General features: G+C 49.4%; 1 protein-coding gene across 2 annotated transcripts in view; it reads left to right on the top strand.

Annotated features, from left to right (window-relative positions):
• The first annotated feature begins 907 nt into the window (after positions 1-907).
• The window catches only part of COL5A1 (collagen type V alpha 1 chain), a 148,251-nt gene continuing 134,968 nt past the window's right edge, over positions 908-14,190 (top strand). For both annotated transcript variants that reach the window (XM_032708398.1, XM_032708397.1), the window contains exon 1: positions 908-1,227. In XM_032708398.1, the coding sequence (XP_032564289.1) occupies positions 1,128-1,227 (100 nt within the window). In that variant the 5' untranslated portion in view covers positions 908-1,127. The remainder of the gene's footprint in view (positions 1,228-14,190) is intronic.

Here is a 14,190-nt window from a genome sequence, read left to right as displayed (position 1 = left end):
GGGCAGTGCTGGGGCTGGACTCAGGACCAGCCAGGTGTGCAGGGGGGGCTCAGCTCTCCATTCCTTCCCAGCCCCCTGTCTTGCCTGCCAGGGGTGGGTTTTGCCACCCAGCACCCAAGGGATGCACCATCCCTTTCCACTCTTTTTCCTGCTTGCACTTTTGCATGCACATTTTTTCCTGAATCCTTGCCTTTTCCATACTTCCACAAGCTTCTAGGCCTCATCTCAGAACTGTTGAATTCTGAGTAGGAAGGGACCCACAAGGATCATTGAATCCAGCTCCTGGCCCTGCACAGTCAATCCCTCCAACAATCCCCCCTGTCCCTGAGAGCATTGTCCAAAGACTCCTTGAGGAGGAGGTTTGGGGCTGTGACCACTGCCCTGGGGAGCTGTTCCAGTGCCCAACCACCCTCTGGATGGAGAAACTTTTCCTGATATCCAACCTAAACCTCCCCTGACACAGCTCCAGCCATTCCCCCGGGGTCTGATCGCTGGTCACAGCGAGGAGATCGCTGCCACCCCTCCGCTTCCCTGTCTCCTCTCCCCTCGGGATCGGGAAGAGCTGGGAGGGGGGTGTGGGGTGGGAAGAGAAGGAAAACTCCATCTGGTGCTGCCCCAGCGGGGGGAAAAGGGAGGCAAAGGCTTTTTGGGGGGCCGGGACATCCCGTGGCCGGCTCGTTCGAAGTTGCCGCGGGGCCGGGCCGGGCGGGGGGCGGGCGGGGGGGCCGGGCCGGCCCCGGGAGGGGTTTGGGGGGGCTGCTCCGCCCGAGCCCTGATTTGCTGCGCGGCTCCGAGATTGACAATTGGGTTTAAAAGAAGAGGGAGAGAGAGGAGGAAAGGGAGGAAAAAAAAAAAAAAAAAAAAAAAGAGGGGTGGGGGGAAGAGAGAGAGAGAGAGAAGGAAAAGTTTTTCCGCTGCAGGAGCAGGCAGGGCCGGAGCGAGCGCGGCGGAGCCCCCGCAGCCCTCCGCCCGCCCCATGGCTTTATAAAGCGGCTGCTCCCCGGGGGGGGCTGGCGGGGGGGGTCTGAGCGCCTCTCCTTCGCTTGTGTATATATATATTTTTATTTTTTTTCGCCCTTTCCCCCGCCCCGGGTTGTCCCGAGCTGGTGCCCCGTTTTTTGTGGACCATGGATACGCACACGCGGTGGAAAAGGCGCAGTTGGATACGGAGCTGCTCGGTGCCCGCTGCCCTGGTGCTGCTGGCTGCCCTGTCCCTCGGCCGGGCAGGTAAGGGGGGTCCCCGAACCCCCCAACCCCGGGCGGAGGGTCCTGCGGGGTCGTGGAGGGGGAGTGGGGGTGTCCTGCGGGGTCGCGGAGTGGGTGAGGGGGCTTTTGTGCCTTGTCTTTCCTTCCCCAACGCGTTCCGGCAAAAAAGAAAGAAGAAAAAAGAAACCCCAACAAAACCCACCCAACCTCCCTTAGCTGCCCTAGTCTCTGAATGCCATTTGTCAGGGGGCCCGTAAAAGGGGGAAAAAACTTAAAACAATACTTTATTCGCCTTTCTTGGAGCAGAGCTGCCTGTTGCCGGGCTGCCTTTTCTGGAGGAAAAGTCAGGACGAGTTTCTGGAGGCTCTGGTTCTTTACATATATCTACGTGGTTATATCTGTGAATGTATATTTAGTCGACTGGAAAGCTCTGGGCTTGCGTAGTTCCTCCTCCTTGAGGAGAAGAAAGTTTTTGTCCCGCTGGAATCTGCTCTCCCTCCGCACATCAAAGCACCAGAGCTCGGGACACAAAAGCTTTGGAGCCGCTCGGGACTCCAGAGCTCCGCTGCCCCCTCGCCAGCCCCAATCCACGGGGTTTTTCCCTAAAATTGGGGCTGTTGAATGCGGCGGGGAGGAAGCTCTGAAGTTCCAGATGTGCAACAGCACAGAAAACCCCTGGAATGTCATTTCTTTTCCTCATCGTGCAGAAGGGGGGACTTTAAACACTCCTGTTTCACTTTGGGGTTGTGGAGCGTTTTTTCCAGAGCTCTGCTTCCCAAATGTCTGCCTTACCCCCGGGTGGGCTGGGAAATGCCGGAGCAGGGCAGCTGGGGGCTTGTGGGGCTGCTGGAAAAGTTTTCCGTGTGTTTGCAGAGCGTTCCCTGAGTTTGTAGTGGACACTTGGAGGCATCGGCGCTCTGAGCTCTGTTTATGTTGGATTCCAAGGGAATGACTGAGGAGCGGTTTGTTGGCAAAGCTGATTTTTTGAAATCCGAAAAGTTAAACTTGAGAAACTGAGAAATGCCCCGAAATGCTGAGCTGTCTGGGATTCAGCTTTTAATTCAGCTTTCCTGCCTGAGTTTTGTGTGCTCCGGGTATTTTTCCCCGGGAAGCCCTGGCAGGGGTGTTTGCAGGGTTGCTTGAGTTGTTACCAGGACAAACGCCCGTGGGATTCTGTTCCTAGCAGTGGGATTCTGTGTACAAAGCAGCGTGATTGCGAATTACTGTCATTTCTGGGTTCTTAAAATGACATTAAGGAAGAAAAGGTTGGGCGTAGGAGGAATGCTTTCATTAATGGTTTGCTTGTGAAGGCTGAGCAAGATGGAAAAGCAGTTGCTGGTCAATGAATAAAGTCTCTAGAACATCCCTGCAGGGAAAAGTTCAGGGCGGTGGGAGCTGCCACAGAATTTGTGCTGCTGTTAAAGCAGTTTTCAGACCAGCAGAGCGCTGGAGTGACACCAGCTCCTCTGGAACTCCCTCTTGTCCCGCCAGCTCCTCGGGCCCCTCGGTTATTGTGTATTTATTTTGTATCGGTTGCAAATGGAATTATTTCCAGTTTCGTCTATTTCAAAGGGTAAAACCCCAAAGTTTTCCTTTCACTGTTGCCTGTGCTGATGCTGTAACGGTTTCAGAGCATCCTTAGGCGTTTCTCTGTACGTGTGTATCCTCCAGACAGACTCTTTTCCAAAGTTACCAGGTAACTTTTTCAAACTTCTGGGTGCAGCTGGGGGAGCAGAGGAATGGCTGGAACCTTTTGTGGGGCCACTGTGCAGAGTAATGACTCTCGTGGTGAAAGGCTTTGAGTTTTCCTAAGGAGCCACCTAATAGGACATCAAATAATTTGGATGAGGGTGGAGTCAGACCGGGACTGCTGATGGCATTGACTAATGCTCTTTATGGCTTTTTTTTTTTTTAATTTTTTTTCAACTTCTCTTTGGTTTTATTTCAGTTCAGCTCATTTCAATTTCATTAGAGTTGGTTTCTCAGTACAGAGAGGGGAATCTTCCCTGTAATCCATTGTGTGGTCCCAAAGAAAGGGGGGAGGACACTTTGCAGAGAGGATTTCCAGAAAAATAGAGAAATAGCAATGTCAAAGGCAACATGATCTGAGCTGCTTCCATACACAGCCCTTCCAGCTCAGATTTTCCCATATTTTAACAGATGATGTCACGCAAAAATCTAACCCACAGACAAAGTTGGAATCTGTCTCTGCTTTTACAAATCCCTGTAAAATCGAATCAGGTTTCTGGGTGAAAATTTTTGGATGCAGCAGTTTCCTTTAGTGGCAAACTGTAATAATAAGAATACATGGTGTGCCCTCTAAAATAAAAATGCTGGAAATTGTGAAGTATCCTGTTACCATCTGTTGCTTCTCTCCTTGGCTCTTCCCCAGTCACCTAAATGAGCTAAAAAAATAATCTTGATCCAGCCAGTTAAAAGTGTGTTGTTTTTTTTTTTTTAAATGCTTTGCCAATCAAAAGTGTTGATACTGTTTTACAAGAAGAAATATGACTTTATAAGTCTGGAATTGATGGCAGATCTGATTTCCACTGTAAAAACCTGGATTATGCTGTCAATGTATTGCCAGATTGGAATGGGAATTTGTAACTTAAAAGCACCCAGCTGTGGGACATGCCCTGGCCAGGGGCTGCAGCAGAGGCATTTGGCTGAGGTAATGTGTTATTCTTCCATGGGAGCAGGGTCAGGAGGAAAACCCTTTGCTGGCCATTCCCTTCAAGGTGGTGTTTGGAGGCTGCTCCTGGAATCTCCTCCTGCAGGGCTGAGGATGCTGTGAGGAATGTGGGAGCTGAATTTGGAAACTGGGCAGTAATTTGGGGACTGGAAGAATCATCTCTTGTCTTCAGGGGTAGCTCTAAGGCAAAACCTGCTGAGTTGTTGTTGATTTTTGTGCACAAAGAGGGACAGCAGTGAGGACTCACCTGCTGGCACTGCTGGCTCTGACCTCTCGTGCTGGACCCTCAGATATAAAACCTCTTTTTAATGGCAAGTTTAATAAACAAAGCTGTCTTATTGTTACTCCTAATGCTTACATAGTCTGTAATAGGGAATAATATTTACCCTAGGACAAATCAGCAGGGCCTGGAAAGGGGATGTGCATCCTTGTTTTAAAGGAGTGCTGTCCTTGCCCAATACAATTTGGAGTTGGAGATGGACTTTTCAGGTTCATTCCTTTCTGAAATACAGAGCAAACCCATCTGGGAGGTTTCTGTCTCGTGGTGACCTGCAGTCAGGTGGTAGCACTGCAGGGGTTGTACTGATACCAGAATTGAGGGGGTGACTCAGTAAAGTGGCTCCTGCTCTGATCTCCCCCCCTGTGTGACACAGGGCTGGAGGTGAGAGCCTGATTTACCCTCCTGGGAGTGCCCAGGAAGTTCATTTGAGTTCCACTTCTCTGTGTTCAGCTGCAGCAGCTGCACTGGATGGGCTCTTCAGCACAGAATGACAGAACCATTCAGGTTGGAAAAGACCTCCAAGTTCAACCTTTGCCCAAACAGCACCTTGTCGAGTAAACCACAGCAGATCACAGCTTGAATTCTGAAGCAGCTTTTCTTCTTTTTTTCTTCTTTTTTTTTTTGTCACTGTCCCAGAGGCCCAGACCCTCAATGACACATAGATGTATGTCCCCATCACCCTGGGCAGCCTGTGCCTGCTTGCTTTTCTCCTAACACTGAAGATGTGATCTGGTGCTGATGCTGTCTGTCCCTCTGAGTCAACATCTGCCTGTCTGTCCTGCAGCCTGGCTCCAGGGGCAGAGGCTCAGAGCCTGTGTTCTCACACCTGCTTTGAGTTACAGAAATAATCTTTAGGATGAGACAAAGCGTGGCAGCAGATGCTGAGCAGCAGAAAGCACTGCTGTGGAATATACCACTAATGCATATTAAGGCATCAGTGGGAAGGGCCATTTATAGATGTGTTTTAGGTAATCTGAGTTTTGTCTGTGCTTCAGAAATAAATCTGTGGGTGTGCTTTCCAGGAAACTTCAGTCTGAGGGATTTTATTTTTTTTTTTTTTTACTGTAGAGGTAAAGCAAATTTGCCACTGATTTTTTTACAATTACTTACTGTCTTATGTCCAGATGCTTTGACCTGCTCTCTCTGTGCTCTCCCTCTGGATCTGGATGTTCAGGATACCCTTCCCAAAGTGGTGGTGGATGGGTGCCAATCACTGTGTAAACGTGGAAGTCTACACTTGGGAAAACTGCAGGGAGCAAAAAGCTGGGAATGCTCTCATAGGAGCAGGTTGAGGGTCAGGGGCTTTTTGGCCCTACAAGGGGGGATGAAGGGAAGGGGGGACAGGTCAGGTGGACCCTGAGGGAGGTAGTGATGTAAAAACTGCTCAAGTGAGGTATCACCATGGTGATTCCTGGTTTTACCATTTGTTTGTGTAGTTGCTTTGGATATGCCTGGGGAATGGTGGGACCTGGGAAGAGTGGGGAGCTGAGACACCTGAGTTGTTGGATGACAGCAAATGCTGCAGGTGCAAAGATGGGTCTGGGACCCTCTTCAAACAAATGGAGTCACAGAATGGTTTGGGTTGGAAAGGACTTTAAAGATTCATCTCATTCCACCCCTTGCCATGGGCAGGGACACCTTCTACTAGCCCAGGTTGCTCCAAGCCCCGTCCAACCTGGCCTTGGACACTTCCAGGGATGGGGCAGCCACAGCTTCTCTGGGCAACCTGTGCCAGGGCCTCCCCACCCTCACAGGGAAGAACTTCTTCCCAGTATCCAATCTAAACCTACTCCCTTTCCATTTAAAGACATTCCCCTTTGCCTCAGGTCCCTCACCAGTTTTCTTGCAGCCCTTTCAGACACTGGAAGGGACTCTAAGATCTTCCCAGACTCTTTGGGAAGAGCAATTCCATTTGGAGCTCATTCTCTGCTGTCTTGGGAGTTGACTTTGAAGTGTAGCAGCCCCAAAGACAGGGGAAATCCCTGCTGAGTTACAAGCACAAATTTGGCACTTCCTCACCTCGGTACACCCTTGCCCAAGGATCTCCTTGCCTGGTTTGTTTTATCATCAGGATGCAGCCATTGTTCTATAAAATGGATGATTTTGCAGAGAAAGGCTTAAAATATTATTTGAGTTCTGTTGAAAACACGGTTATAATCTTGTAATACATAGATTTTGGTAAGTGGGAACTGCTGTTTAAAATGAGAGAATTGTCTGGGAAATAAACCAGGAATGAACCACAAAACACACCTCAAAACATTTCCTCCTTTTTCATGTGGAGGAAGAATTCTTCCAATCTGTTCTGAGCTTTTATTCAGCATAGACTTCTACCCATCACATGTTTAGGAAAGCCCTGACTCTGCTGTGGGTCTCTGATGCTGCTGCTGCTAAGGACATTTTGGGAATGCTGAGGCCTTGAAGGGTCAGCTGCTGGAATTGGATCCAATTTATGATCTGCAGAAAAGTCAGTGTCAGCCACAGGCACACACGAGCTGCTGGAGCTCAGCTCGATCATCTCCACTGTCTCTGCAGGTCCTTGACTTTCAGCTTCTTTTTAGCATGGAATGTAACCCCCTCTCTTGGATTTATGGCAAGTCTGTTTGATAGAAGCAGCAGGACCTGGGACTGGCATCCTGTGGGAGATGCTGCCCCCGAAAAGGGGGTTCCCCCTTGGATCACCTGGGGGGGCCCCAAGGGAGGGCTGATGCAATCAAAAGCATCTCCTGAGCTTCCTTCCAAGCTCTGGCTCTGCTGAGGTTTGGAGGCTCCTTGATCCTTTATGTTCTTCTGGATCAGGACTGCTCAGTGCCATTTTTTGGCTCTCATTCCTTTTATTTGGATTTCTCTCTGGCTCTGACCCCTCTGGAGTGCAGCTCCTGTACAGAGATGTCAGTAATAGCAGTTAAAAGGTGTTGGTGGGTTTTTGTTCCCTGCTAAGGGCATGGTGGCTTTCTGGGGAGGTTTTAAGAGCTTTTTTGGAAGGGAAACCCTTTCAGGTGGTCACTCTTATGTGTTCTGGAGCAGGCAGAGCTTCCCATCTGTCTCAGGTTGTTGGGGTTTGTCCCCTTTGAGCATCAGCAGAGCCCAGTGGTGTCCTGAGTTTGCAGCTTCAGAGTTTGGCTGTGGGTGCAAATATTTCTCCAAGGCAGCAAAATCCAATTTTCAGATCCTTAATATATTTTATTCTACATCCTGGTGTTGCTTTTACCTACTTATACCTTCAGTTGTTTTTCCAGGCAGTGCATTCCCCTTTCCTTTACTCTCCTGGCTTGCTTGGGAGAGCTTCCTGCAACTGGCCTTGCTGTATATATTTTAAATATTTTACTCACTCCAGCTAGATCACAGCTGATGTGATGTGTACTGACTTTGCAAGCTGGAAGTTTTCCTTAAAAATATAAAAAAATCCTTTGTGTGAAACAAAGAAAAACTCAGTATGGGAAGAATGAGCAAAAACCAGGAGGTTAAAAAAAAAAAAAAAAAGGTTGAGACGTGAAAGAATGGAAACATTTTGTTGAAATCTAATGTTATATGGAAAAAACTTTGGTTGGCAACATGGTATAATTAGCCACTGGGTTACTGTTGGCAAGTTCCAGGGCTCTTGAAATGCAGCCTAGCACTGAGGGAAGCATCCAAATGATGTCGTGGTTTCTCTGTGGACGTGTCTGGAAAATGTGTAGAACTAAAATAAATAAATGAAGGAGCTACACAAAAGGCATTTTTTGAGCTTGGTTGCTCCGAGTCTGGGCTCTTTTTCTCTCCAGAAGCTGGGAGGGTTCTCAGCATCACCTGGAAGCTTTCATGAGGATGAGATGTCACTCTTTGAAAGCAGGAAAATGGAATTAATGTATTTACAAGGTTGGAGTTTTTCTTCCAGTTGGTGTAACAAGCCTGAGAGAAAAAGGATTGTTTGGGGGTTGAATGAGTGGAACAACCTACATCAGAGTTCATTCCTAACCTCTGCTGTGGATTTTCTTCCAGCCTTTAGGCAAATCCCTGTGTTTCCCATCCCCTGGGGCATGATCACATCTCCCTGTGTGGAACCTGACATTGAGGTGTTGCTCTAACACAATTTTACTGCTGATATGCCAACAAGACACGTGTTTGCAAGCACTGAAGTGTTTTAAGAGGCTCTTTTCCATCCCTGAGCCTCGGGTTATATTAGTGGCTGTGGTCTTTCTCCTTTAAAAATGCTTTTCCTCCCTGGGATGGGGTTTTCCCCTCCAGCAGCACTAGTGCCTCACACTGCAAATCCAGGGGGTTACTTGGATTTTGTCTTTAGATTTGGGCAGATTTCTTGCAGGTTATATCATGGGCTGCAAGAACCACCAAGCTGTTGTATTGACTGCTCTCAGGATCCTTTGGAGAATTAGATCTATAACAGAAATCTGAAGAACAAGATTTCTTGGGCAGCCACACATTTCAGTTTATTGAGGGGAAAAAAAAAAACCCTCTGGAAGGTGGAGGGGTGCTGGATCCTGAGGAATTGGGGGTTTGGATGTGCTGTGGGCAGGAGCAGGAAGCCAAATAAGCTTCTGTCAGGCTGCCACTTACCTGCCCTGGGGTGGTGACATTCAGCTGTTTTGCTGATGTGAGAAGGTAATTCCAGTGTTTTGCTGAGGGCTCTGCCATGGGCTCAGTACATTCACCCCTCTGGGTTAGGTTGGATTTCCTGGGAAGTCTCCCATGCCTGATGCTCCAGCTCTGGAGTCACTGGAAAGAGGTTTGAAGGCCAAACCTCAGTCTTGCTGTGCTCAGAGGCAGCTTTCTATTGATCTGGAGGTCCCCCAAAGGAGCAAGACACCCTGTTTTCCTAATGAGGAGTGTGATGTGTGTTTGGGGGAGCTCTAGTTCTCCTTCAGCTTGATGAAAACCTGAATTATCCTAAACACAGCTAAGTCTCACTGTTAGCATGGGATGACTCCATGTGCCATCCCTGCCTGGATCAACCTGTGCATCTGCAGCCAGGGAGATGCTGATTCCTTCAGAGTAAATAAAGCGATAAGTGTTTTCTTGGCTCAGGTTTTAAGCAAACTGCTTAAAGCCCTTGCCTTGCCTCTCTGCTCTCGGACAGGGGAGTTTGCAGCTCTGAGGGAAGTGCTGTGAGTAGTTGATGGAAGAAGCTCCCAGGGAGAGGAGAGGTCACTAAGGGGTCTGTGGAGCCCCTGCTCAGGGGGAATGTCAGGTTTAGTGACCAGATCTAGGGTTTCATTTCATGTCAGCTGGAGCTTCTCTTTTTGAGTGAGGACATACAGGAAGGAGCCGGCTCAGCTCTGCCTGAGCCTGTGTCTTACACAGCCTCTCTGGCCTCTCCTCCTCTGCCTTTCCTCCCTCCACCCCCTTTTTTTGTTTCCAAGACAATACTTAAGTAAGAATTCACTGCAGCTGAATTCCTGGAGATGACACTACCTGTTTCCCAGGGTCTCTTGTACTCCTGCTGCATTTTACTCAGCGATTTTTACTGTGTCTCATTTTCTCCAACATGAATTAAGCAGCAAGTTTGTGTGATTTTTATTTTTTTTTTTTTGCCTTTGAGGGGGTTCATCCTAGATGTGCTGGAATGAGATACCTACTCTGTGTGTGCTCTTGTCTGCTGCAGGGTAGAGATTTGGTCCGAGGGCTGCAGTTCACCAGCTGAATAATGAACGTATTGTCTGTGTGCCCTTATTTCCAGCTTGCACCATTAAAAGTGAATAGAAAGGTCAAGGAGATGAGTCACTGTGAATACAAGTGTCATTCTGCTCAGGACAAATGGAAAAAAAGGAGCTTCCAAGCGAGGTGTTTCGGCTGGTGCCAAACTGCTCTGTTCCACTGGAGTTACGGGGAGTTACAAGAGGAAATCTGGGCTGAGATTTGCTGGAGTGTTCAAGCACCTAAAAAGCCCAGCAAGGGGCTGGAGCTGGGCTTTGGCAGTTGTAGCTGCAGTGGGCTCTTTTTGGAAAATCAGGGTGATGCTCTGGAAGCCTTGGGCTCCTTGCTGCTGTCTTGGAAAACAGACAGCTGGAGTGTGTTGGTAGCTCTTGTTCTCAGCTCCATGACATACCCAGTGGTACCCAGAAGAAAAGTATTCCTCCAAATCCATGTGGAAACTCCTGATACGGAGCCAGAGCACCTTCCTCCAGACCCAGAGCAAGTGTTGGTAATGGAGTGAAGGTGCTGTCATGGGACAGTGCTGTTGGAGAGGGACTTTGGACCAGGGTATGGGGACAGGACAAGGGGGAATGGCTTCACCCTGACAGAGGGCAGGGTTAGATTGGATATTAGGAAGAAATTCTTCCCTGTGAGGGTGGTGAGGCCCTGGCACAGGTTGCTCAGGTAGGTTGTGGATGTCCTATCCCTGGAAGTGTCCAAGGACAGGTTGGAGCAACCTGGGCTAGTGGAAGGTATCCCTACCCATGGCAGGGAGTGGAACTACGTGATCTCTCAGGTCCCTTCTAACCCAAACCATTTACAATTCTCTTGAAACTCTGGTGAGAGAACTGGGTGCACCAGGGTGTCAGCAGGGTCCCACTCTGTCCCTGCACCATCCCAGGGGAAGGAGCAGGGTGGTGACATCCATGGGTCTGCAGGGTGCCTGGAGCTGAGCCTGGGCCCGGCCCCTGCCCCGGCTCTGGTAAATGCCCATTTGTAAATTAAGCTTTTTTAATTTCCTGCCCAAAAGCTTGATTCAACAAGCCCCAGGCAGCTGGTTAACCACGCTGGAAATGGAAATAGAAACGTGGCTCGTGGGCTGCACGTGTGGAAGGGGGTGGTGAGCTGGGGGTGGGTGTGTGCCAAGTGGGTGGGATGGGATGGGGACCCGGCCAGAGCTTTTGCCTTTAATTGACAGTGTAATTCCAGTAAAACAGCAGCAGTGGGTGGAACACAGAAGCCAGTTCAGGAGCTGTTAATGTTTTTTTAATGGGGTGGAGTTGCTTTATGTCTTGGACTCCTGTACCTGCGGGTTTCCTTTTTCACGTGGCTCAAACACCCTCCTCTGGGCTGACCAAACACCCTCCTCTGGGCTGACCAAACACCCTCCTCTGGGTTCAGCATTTTGGCTGATTGCTTTCCACTGTCCTGGAAGGGAAACGGCCCCAGTGCATTTGAGATCAAGGTGTGCTCTGGCAGATACCCCTGCACATTGTCCAGCACTGCTTTAGTATTTTGACAGAATTTCAATCCTGAGCAAAAGCACATAGGAATATTTAAATTTTTGATTTCTAGCCACCAGATTTTTCTGTTCTGAAGTCACTCTTCTGGTGTAAAATATTCTTCTGAAAAATAGCTAAAGCTTTAGAAGCTTGATTTATCCTCCCTCATCAAAATACACCTTTGGCAGGAAACTAAGCCAACTATTTCTCTTGCCCACCTAATCCAGGATCTTTTCCATAAACAACTTGCAAATGAATTTGCCAGTGCAGCTTTGATCCAAGGTGGCCAAAAATTCAACACAAATTCCAGCTGGTATCAAATGACTGGGAGCTGGGACTCATTTGCTGATGATGCAATAGAACCATGGAATGGTTTGGGTTGGAAAGGACATGGAAGTGTGATAGTAGTGTGATGCTGGCAGGGCTGGGGTGAGGCAGGAGCTGATGCCTTGTAGCTCACCTGCATGGAGGGGAGGGGCTGTGCCTGGTTTTTGGGATTTTTAATCTTAGTGTTGATATTTCCTGGAAAGGTTTCTGCAGGTGGATGGGGTGGGTCACAGTGTGGGACCAGCAGAGCTGCTCTGGGTTGCCGGTGTGGGATTCCATGGGAGAATCCTGCTGTGGGGCAGGAGCCCCTCTGGAAATGCCCCTTGGAGGCTTTTCCCTGGGAGACACGAGGCTGTCCATCCCCCGAGTGCAGCATCTACTCCCTGCCCCTGGGCTGCTCAGTGTGTCCCCTTGGAAAGCTGTCGATTCCTTGAAGGATAAGCTCTGTTTCCCCGGAGCCCGGGGCTGCGAATTCTTGCCTCGCTGTTGTTTTGCTGCAGCCCGTTTGGGTTTCCTGCTTTGTGTTACAGGGAGGGCAGATCCCTGAGAATCCCCTCATCGTGTCTGCGCTCCAACAACGACGCGAGGGCGGGAGGAGGAAGCCGCTTTCATCCCGGCAGCTGCCTTTGGCGCTCGCTGGCTGGTTCCTATCGGAAAACTGCTCGGAATGTTCCCTCGCAGGGGTTTGCAGGGACCGGGAGAGGCACATTATCACGTCTTGAGCACTTCGGGAGAAAGTCCCTCGCTCTCTGCCTCTCTCAAATGTTTAAATGAAAACAGTCTGTCTTTCTGCAACTCTTGGATGCTTTCCCTGCTGACCTCAGGAGCTGGGATGGGAGGAGGAGCAAACAGACCCGAACTGGCTCCGGCTTTCCTTTTTTTCCCCCCCCTTTTTTTTTTTTTTAACTTCAGTCCTGATTCCCTGCAGGATGCAAAGCAGAAAAACAATAAGGGCCATATCTGCTCTGGAAACATCAATTTTCCCAGTGCTCTGTAATTAAGGAGCTATATCAGGAAGCAGTGGAGTCTTTCTGCACTGGAGGCTGTTGGCAGCTGCCAGAGCCCTCACTGAGGGTTAAGTCCTCTGCTGTGTCTTACCAGCTCTTTCTTTTCCAACCACAGACATTCCCACAGCAGGGTCTGCACCCTGTGAGCAGAGAGAAGTGCTGGGTTGGATCAGCAAAATGGGGGGAGCAAAGCTGAGACACTTCAGAGCTTTGTCTGACGCCCGTGCCAAGGACGCTGGAGGTGACACTTTGTCCTGTGGTCCCTATGCTGGGAATTCTTCTGCCCCAAGTGGTTGGACGTGATGATCCTTAAGGTCTTTTCCAACCTTAACGATGCTGTGATTCTGGGGAAGTCATCCCTGTGCCTGGGCCAGGGTTTTTGGGCTGACCCTTCAATGCTTACGCCGAGTTTGGTCTTGGCCCAGGGCCCCATGGCTGGGCAGGGATGGGACTTTTTTCCTTCTTGGATGTGAATCAGGCTCTTGCAGCACTGCCCTGTTGCAGGAGTCTGTCTACGTGGAGCTATGGGCGGATACAGGGCTGGGACTGGGCTCCTGTTGACTTTGGGAATTCAGGCAGTGAAGTAGCACAGCATCATCAGGCCTGAATCACAAAACCACCCTTCATCTCTTTCTACCACTGCTGTTGACTTGCTGCCTTCACTGCCCACAGGCCTGTATTTTTTTATTTTTTTTTTTTTGGCAGTTTATGCAGCATTTTACAGTCCTGATTGGGATTCAGCACAGGAAAATGCAATGGGATTTCTTGTGGCTGTGTGGAACAGGCATGGATTACACCAAGCTGATTCAGATTTTTCCTATGAAATATGAACCAGAACCAAAATTAGAGCGTTTTTTTGTTTGTTTGTTTTTTGTGGGGTGTGGAGATACCCATAAAGCACTCTGGGTTCCTTGTTTGAAGGTTCTTAAAAATCCACACCAGTAAACTTGGAGATGCTCTGAAACAGAGTCGGAACATGAGTTAAAGATGTGCACATTCAGAGCCACTGAGCAGCCCAGCGTGTTTCCCTCCCTGCAGCTCCTTCTCCAGAGCCTTGGCCAGACAAGCCGGGGCCCTCCTTGCCCTGGGGACACTCATCCCAAATAACCAACAGCCCTGCTGCTAAAAGGAGCACAATTCCTGCAGCCTGGAAATAGCTGAGTCTCTGCTGCTGGAGCAGAGCTGCCCAATTTGTGGGCTGGGACTAAGCTTTTTATGCACCAAGCTAAAACATCTGCTTTCGGGGGAGGGAAATGTGCTGCAACTTTGGTTTAGCTCAGGAACCCTGGTGGGATTTGGGGCCCCCTGTACCTGCCCCTGTTGGGACTTGTGGGGTCAGGTTGGTTTCTTTTTCTGAGGGTGGCAAAATGCCCAAATTCACAGGAAATTTTAGTCCAGTGAGAAGGCTAAAAATAGATGTGGGAGATGAGAGGGAGCTTCTATGAAAGTGAAACGGGTGGTTGAGCATCAAAAGGTGCAGGAGTAGCCCCAGGAACTGTATTTGGGGGAACAGTTCTGCTTCAACACTTTGCATCCCGTTTTAGGGAG

This window comes from Chiroxiphia lanceolata, chromosome 21 (genome assembly GCF_009829145.1).
Source record: "Chiroxiphia lanceolata isolate bChiLan1 chromosome 21, bChiLan1.pri, whole genome shotgun sequence".
In the NCBI taxonomy this organism is placed as follows: Eukaryota; Metazoa; Chordata; class Aves; order Passeriformes; family Pipridae; genus Chiroxiphia; species Chiroxiphia lanceolata.
The sequence above is the reverse complement of the archived record's forward strand: the minus strand, read 5'-3'. Positions and strand labels throughout refer to the sequence as shown.